We start from the raw sequence: 7,493 nt of genomic DNA on the forward strand, positions 1-7,493 counted from the left end.
GCGAAAGTGAAACCTGGAGGAGGCTTGGACTCGGATACGGACTGTGGGGAGTAGCCAGGAGAAATGAGAGGAATATTGTTGGAAGAAAACTTAAGGAAACATACCGGGTAGAGAAAAATGTTAGGGAGGATGAAGCCGCGAGTGCAGGCCAAGCCATCTTGGAATTCTTCAAGTCACCCCGGGGAGCAAGAGGCGAAGATCTGGAACCAGAGGCAGAGACGTGGGCTGCCAGGATTCGCCAGGTTAGTCCGGGGAACTTGGACTGAATGCCGGTGGTGGCGGAAACATTCGCGAAAGCCGCCGCGTGCAGAGAGAGCACGGGGCGTTGGCGCGAGGCCGTGGTGCGGGCGCGAAGTGCGTGGAGACCGCGGAGCGTGCGCGCAGAGCCGGGAACCCGCCGGCGGGGCGAGGCGCCGGGAAGCCGCACAGAGCCGTGAAGCTGCCGCGGGGCGGGCGCCGGCGGGGCGAGGCGCCGGGAAGCCGCGCAAAGCCGGGAAGCTGCGCAGATGAGAGAGGCGCGGGCTGAAGCGGCTCAGCCGGGAAGCCGCCGAGAAGTAGCCTCGGGGCGGGCAGCGGGAAGCCGCAGGGATAAGAGAAACAGAAGTTTAGAAGTAAGATGAGAGAAATAGGAATGCTGGAAGATAGAAGTAAAATGGGAGAAATAGGAATGCCCGGAGATAGAGAAATAGAGAAATAGAAAGGCCTCCCTACAACACTGCACTGTGAGAGCTTGGATTCGGTCTGCCTGATTAAGTGAGGCGATGAGCACCTGGGCGGCTAGCAGCTTATGCGCCGCAGGTCACCGAAGACAGGCACGAATTAACATCAGTAAGGCTTCCCCACAATGTAACAATTAGGAGGCTTGGATTCGGTCTGCCTGATTAAGGCGGTAAGCGCCAGCAAGCAGCTCGACCAGAGTATGAGCTGCAGGTCACCGAAGATAGGCACGAACCAACACTAATAAGTCTCCCCCACAATAAGGCAATGAGAAGGCTTGGATTCGGTTTGCCTGATAGGTCTTGTAAGTCCCCTGCAGGCAGAGCAGAGCATGCGCTGCAGGGCACCGAACACAGGCACGCATCAGCGCCTAAAAACCTCCTCACAACATGGCGAAGAGAGGACCCGGATTCGGTTTTCCTGATTGATAGGACTTGTAAGAGCCTGTGGCAACTCTAGCAAGTAGAGCAGAGTGTGTGCCGCGGGACACCGAAGACAGGCGTGTATCAACGCCAAAAAATAAAAAGAAAGGGGGATCTGTGGGGAGCAAACCGGACTAGACTGAGTTACTGGAATTAAGACTTATTCTATGCATCTGCTCTCCCACTGTGGGGAGCAAACCGGACTAGACTGAGTTACTGGAATTAAGACTTATTCTATGCATCTGCTCTCCCACAATATGGCGCTGGGAGAGAAGTAAACAGCTTCCGCACAGCTGCCTCCAGTTCAACCAATTAACTGTAGGACTTGCTCCTGATTGGAGAGCAGCGTACTCGGCGTGTGGGCAGCCGAGTTGGGATTGGCGGAGGAGGACTATAAAGGAGGAGAGAGACGGCATGCACGAGGAACATCTATGGGGAACATCTAAGGGAACCCGTGCAGCCCCCGAGAAAGCTGGCCGGCGGTGTGCCGCTCCCCTGCGGAAGTGGGGAATGTGGCCAGGGGGAACTGCCCTTCCACGGAGGTGGAAGGGATAGTAGCCAACCCGGGAAGAACCAGCAGCAAACCCGGGGAGGGCCGAGCAGACAGAAAGAACAGCGCAGGGTCCTGTGTCGTTCCTCCACGAAGAGGGGGAGCGACATAATGGTGCCGTGACTCGGATATGAAGCCTAGGCAGGGTTTAGTGTCGTTCCTCCACGAAGAGGGGGAGCGACACAGGTGCTTCTTGGGAACTCCTTATTGATGTGGGCTGCAGATACCCCTGTCTGAAGTTGGGGTTTGGGCCTCCGGTCATGAGCATATTCCTCCCCTTGCCATAGTTGGCTTCTTTGTAGACAGCATATTCCTCAGGTGACAGACTCTGCAGCCAGAGGTCCAGGTTCACCTTGTACTGTCTCTGCAGCTCCTCCGCCTGTCTGGTAAAGTGCTCCCTCTGGCTTTGTGGAACACGCTGCCAGCGCCTGCTGACCTCCACCATGCGCTCCCTCGGGTGCAGGCTTCGCAGCTCCGGACTGCACCACAAATCTTGGTGGAATTTGTGGTATGCGTTCATAGGGGGCTTCTTGGGCTCTCCAAGGAAGACCAGCTTCCTGGACAAGCCATACCTCTCTAGAGGAGACCTCACATGTTTCCCATTTCCCTGAGACTTCCTGGGGGCCTGGGCTTGGCCCTTCTTGAAGAAATCCGATTTCTTGGAGCCCTGGACCAGATCAGGGTGATCTTCCCTGAACCGAGCCAGTTTTTCCTCATATTCCTGCTTCTCCCTCTGGAAATCCTGGGAGTATTTCTGCTTCATGTGCTCTGGGAGCTGCTTGTATTTCCCAGATAGGATTTTGGTGAGCTCTTGGTTGCTGAGGTTAGGGTACTTTTGGGAGTAGTGGGGCCGCATCTCCTTGAAATAGCGGATGTAAGCAGTCAGGGGCTTCTTTGGGAAGTCTGGATGTTTCTTGTGGCTTTTCTGTCTGATGTGTTCCATAGTTCCCAGGACAGTTCTGTCAAGTTGTAGAACTTCCTGAAGTGAGAAGAGATCTGTAATTATCTCAGTTGGAGAGCTTCCCCAGCAAATCCTCTCAAAGCTAATTTCCCCAGGGCAGATGTGACTGGGTTGTTCTCTGTTTCTGTGGAGTCCAGTGTTTGGGAGATTATTCTCTATGAATTCCAAGATGTTGTTTTTTGGAACAGAAAGCGTAGTCTAAAGCAATGGTGTGGACCACTCTTAAAGTCCTTGTTGTGTACCATCCTTGACAGATCTCAAAGTTTTTCTCCCACAAGACTCCAAGAATGTGTTTGTGGGCATCCTATAGTCATTCAGCAGCTCTGAGGAGAAAGGGCAGGAACATTATTCTCCTTCACTAAGATTAGTGGGAAAACCACAACTCACGCAGGGTACATCCTTCATACATTTCATGGGCTCTGCAGTGTAACTGGAAAACTGCCACATCTGAAATGAAATCTAGGCTTGCCTTTGACATGCTGCATTTGCGCTTTTCACAATCTCCACCACACCAGCCTCACCAGCTTTTTACCGAATCTCACCGGAGCTTATTTAAAGGGAACTCAATAAGATAAGCAACAGACCACACACTCAAGAAGCTGAAGTGACTAAGCATCCTGAGATCAAAGTAAAAAACACAAAAAGGAAGGAGGCATAACTTATAAAGGAAGGACAATCCCTGTAGTGACTGAATGTGGCCACAGTCTGTGTCGAGTTCAGATACCCTTGACTGAAGGTATGACCGAGGATCAGAAAATGCACACCATGAGTGCTGGCAAGTGATTGCCCAAGTACTAGGATCCCTACCACCCATGTGTGAGGCCCAGAATGAGCTTTAGCCCGACCCAGCCCGAGCCATGCCAGGTATATGGGTAGTAAACCAGCACATGGAAGAGCTCTCTCTCCTCTTTTCATTCTTCCTTTCTAAAGTATAATTTGAAATATTTTGCATGTTCCCTGATTCACTTTACAGTCTTTTGTAATCTCACGATATCTCAGGTTCCTTTTTGTCCAGATTCTCTCTGTTCTCCATTACTTCTCTGAAAAGCTGAGCAAGTAAAGCCAGAGACTCTGTCCCAACAGCTTCTGGTAGATGCTGTGAAGGAATGTTTCTTCATCGGGTTTGATGTCATATCTGTAGAGGCAGCTGGTACTTTGATAGAGGTAGCTGCTATGACAACCTGGTTCCTGGTCACCAGGGTTCTCTCTCAGTGGTTGCCCTGTAGAGCACTGTATCAGTCACCAGCAGGGTGCTAGCTCCTCTGGTCATGGCTCTGCTCTCTCCATCCTGGGACACCAGCAGTATCATTCCCAGTCAGTTCTGAAGTTCTTCATCAGCAAATGAATAGACACACACACACTGCCTAGTGACATTTTTTAGAGATTTTTCAAAATTTATTGGACAGAAAGCATTACAGAGAGAGGGATAGACAGAGAGAAAGATCTTCCATCTGCTTGTTCACTCCCCAAATGGTCATAATGACTGGAGCAGTGCTCATCAGTAGCCATCAGTTTGCACATATGATGATTTGATTTCCAGGTAAAAAAAAAACAAAAGCTTTGAATTTTTATACTAGAGCTGCACTGCATGACATAATCAAAATCTTAAAACTGCTAGTATAAAAACAGAATATTATTTTTACTTGGATTCATCAATACATGGATTCCAGGAGTTTATTTGGAATTGGGAACCATCAGTTAGTGTGATAAATGTGCTTGAGCCAGTTTATGCCAATATTTTCTTTTCAGTTATCAAAGAGGGTAGATTCGGACCTAACTCTTCCCTACAGTATCAGAAGACTAAGGGAAGCTGACTCCATAAAGCAAATGATAATTAAGGAGGTCGGCATCTTAGAAAAAAAAGCCACCAACTGGATCACAGACACCACTAGATGCAGCCATTATAGACCATGAAGAGCCAAAGAAGACATGAATACCTGTTAGAATTTCCAGACAAAGTGGTCGGTGCTGCGACATAGCGGGTCAAAGCTGCATCCTGCGGTGCTGGCAGACCATATGGGCATTGGTTGAAGTCCCAGCTGCTCCACTTCTGATCCAGCTCTCTGCTATGGCCTGGGAAAGCAGTGGAAAATGGCCAAAGTCCTTGGGCCCCCACAACTGTGTGGGAGACCCAGAAGAATCTCCTGACTCCTGGCTTCTGATCAGTGCAGCTCCAGCCATTGCGACCAACTGGGGAGTGAACCAGCACATGGAAGACCTCTCTCTCTCTCTCTCTCTCTCTCTCTCCTTCTCTCTCTGTTTAACTCTCACTTTCATATTAATAAATAAATCCTTAAATAAGGAAATACCAAACCAATTACCCTAGGCCTGGAGCGATGTAAGACTGCTGTTGGTTCAATACCAAGAAGAAAATTCCTCTATTTTCAAGTTTTAAGGTAAAAAAACATTAATTCATTTCTTTGGACCCAGTACTCACCTGGTGATTGGAATTGGTCCTCTGCAATTCTTGGATTGGATCCTGGGTCAGGTATGTGGTTCTGAGTTTCCTGGGATCTGCAGGATCAGAAGGTTTCCACAACCCAGTCAACAGCAAGCCTCAGAACTGAATAAACCTTGACTGGGTGAGACCTTTATACAAAAGGAGCAAGTCCCGCCCTGATGGGATTACTGCAGCAGAGAGGATTAGGGGGAGGGGCACTGTTTCCCATCATTCTTTGGGTGAACACCTTTCCAGGTGATTTAGTTAAAAGCAATCAGATCAATCTCAAATTACACAAAAGTTCTCTTGATTGAAATGAATAATTATTTGGGAGGTGATATTTGTAAATTTTTGAATTCCAGATAGATATTCTCTGACTACAACCATCAAGATATTTTGTATAACTATGAAAGGCTTTCTTACTGTCTCTCACTTTCTCTTCTCAAATAAGTTAAAAAACTTTTTTTTTTTTAAAAAAAGGAATGTACTTGGAATGAGAGAGATTATCACAACTTAAACTGAAGGTTGATCACATATGGAAGTGCCTGTTCAATCCTTGCTGCTCCACTTCAGATTCCTGCTAATGCAACTGAGAAAGCTGTCCAAACATTTGGACACCTGCATCCAAATGGGATTCCCTGATGAAGCTTCTGGGTCAGCCTGACCCAGCCCAAACTGTCTGGCAGTTTGGAGAGTGAAACAGCTAGTGGAAGATCTCTTTCTCTCCCTCTCTCCTTCACTCTGCCATCTTCTACTGCTTGCCCACGCCATAGCAGAGAGCTGGATGGGAAGGGGAGCAGCCGAAATGAAACCGGCAATATTTGTTAATTTTAGAAATCCAGATAGATATTCTCTGAATAAACCCATCGAGATAGCGTGTATAAAAGCCTAAATTAATAGATGGGTGAGTTACATTTTTACACTCACAAATCAATACAAGGCAGTAATGTATAGGGTTAGACATATCAATAAGTATCAAAGGAAGAATACCTGGAAATATAATTCTTGGAATTAATAGCAGTAAAACCTGCTGGGATAATTTTTGAAATTCTGATAGATATTTTCTGAATGTACTCATCAAGGGGATATTATGCATAAAAGCCTAAATTAATAGAATGTTGAAGTATATTTTTACATTCACAAATTGATACATGATGCAGAATTTAATTGTGTTGAAGTTATAACTTTAGTGATAACTTTCAAATTAAAACTTTAATATGTTGAAGTTATATATAGGATTGGCCATATCAATAAATACCAATTGAAGTATACCTGGAGATATGATTCTCAGAATTAATAGTAGTAAAACCTGCTGGGATGATTTTACCTGATTGCTGTTTTATTTCTTTAAGTGTTTTGATTATCTGGAAAAGAGAATTAACCACTGTTTCAAAACAGTTGTAATAAGGCATGTATATCTCATAGAAGTTTCAAAAGAAGACAGGCCCAGCCGGTGCTGTGGCAATGTAGGCTAAGCTTCCTCTTGCAGTGCTGCCATATGTTTGCCAGTTTCTGGCGCAGCTGCTCCTCCTTGGATCAAGATTTTGCATTGTCCCGGGAAAGAAGTAGAAGATACGCAAGTGGCCGGCAGCCACGGCTCACTAGGCTAATCCTCCGCCTTGCGGCGCCGGCACACTGGGTTCTAGTCACAGTCGGGGCGCCGGATTCTGTCCTGGTTGCCCCTCTTCCAGACCAGCTCTCTGCTGTGGCCAGGGAGTGCAGTGGAGGATGGCCCAAGTGCTTGGGCCCTGCACCCCATGTGAGACCAGGAGAAGCACCTGGCTCCTGCCATTGGATCAGCGCGGTGCGCCAGCCACAGAGCGCTGCCAGAACAGCCATTGGAGGGTGAACCAACGGCAAAGGAAGACCTTTCTCTCATCTCTCTCTCTCACTGTCCACTCTGCCTGTCCCACAAAAAAAAAAAAAAAATGACCCAAGTGCTTGGACCTCTGCACCCAGCTGGGAGAGCTGGAAGAAACTCCTGGCTTCATAATGGACTCAGCTCTGGTCATTGCAGCCATTTCAGGAGTGAAACAGCAGATCTAAGACCCTTTTCTCTGGCTCTCCTTCTGTCTGTAATTCCAACTCTCAAGTAATAAACTCTTAAAAAAATAGGTTCACAAAAAAAGGCTACTTAGTTATGTTGTTTCAATAAAAGGAACATTCCATGAATTGTCTTTTGTCAGCTATAATTTGTTTAAAATTCAACGAATGTTAATATTATTGCTGATAATAATGATGAACCTGGGGAACACAGTTATGTGAATGAAAAATAGAAAATGCCATATATTCTGTAATTTCAGTTCCATGAACCTATAGATGAAAGGATTAGGAGAATTAGAGTGGCTCATTTGTCTGGTGCCTGAGGAGTGATGATTGGCAGATCACATACAGGTGAGGAGT

The 7,493-nt window shown here is 47.0% G+C and overlaps 1 protein-coding gene across 3 annotated transcripts; it reads right to left on the reverse strand.

Moving 5' to 3' along the window:
* Window positions 1-611: 611 nt before the first annotated feature.
* On the reverse strand, window positions 612-5,241 carry LOC149128478 (upstream-binding factor 1-like protein 1). 3 transcript variants are annotated; one of them, XM_089311898.1, is made up of 3 exons: window positions 5,088-5,241; window positions 4,588-4,723; window positions 612-2,973 (listed from the first exon to the last, which is right to left on the reverse strand). In XM_089311898.1, the coding sequence occupies exon 3, from the start codon at window positions 2,630-2,632 to the stop codon at window positions 1,838-1,840; it is 795 nt and encodes a 264-aa protein (XP_089168024.1). In that variant the 5' UTR covers window positions 2,633-2,973; window positions 4,588-4,723; window positions 5,088-5,241; the 3' UTR covers window positions 612-1,837. The 3 variants fall into 3 exon arrangements, with proteins under 3 accessions (XP_089168024.1, XP_089168026.1, XP_089168023.1); XM_089311900.1 differs by lacking the exon at window positions 4,588-4,723 and having other exon boundaries at window positions 612-2,668; XM_089311897.1 differs by lacking the exon at window positions 4,588-4,723.
* Window positions 5,242-7,493: the final 2,252 nt, after the last annotated feature.

The sequence above is a fragment of the Oryctolagus cuniculus genome, chromosome 1 (genome assembly GCF_051225735.1).
Source record: "Oryctolagus cuniculus isolate XC-2025 breed Fujian yellow rabbit chromosome 1, ASM5122573v1, whole genome shotgun sequence".
Lineage (NCBI taxonomy): Eukaryota > Metazoa > Chordata > Mammalia > Lagomorpha > Leporidae > Oryctolagus > Oryctolagus cuniculus.

Bases quoted from the DNA above. Each gene is read 5' to 3' on its own strand.
- LOC149128478 (XM_089311900.1), bottom strand. From the start codon at position 2,632: ATGGAACACATCAGACAGAAAAGCCACAAGAAACATCCAGACTTCCCA.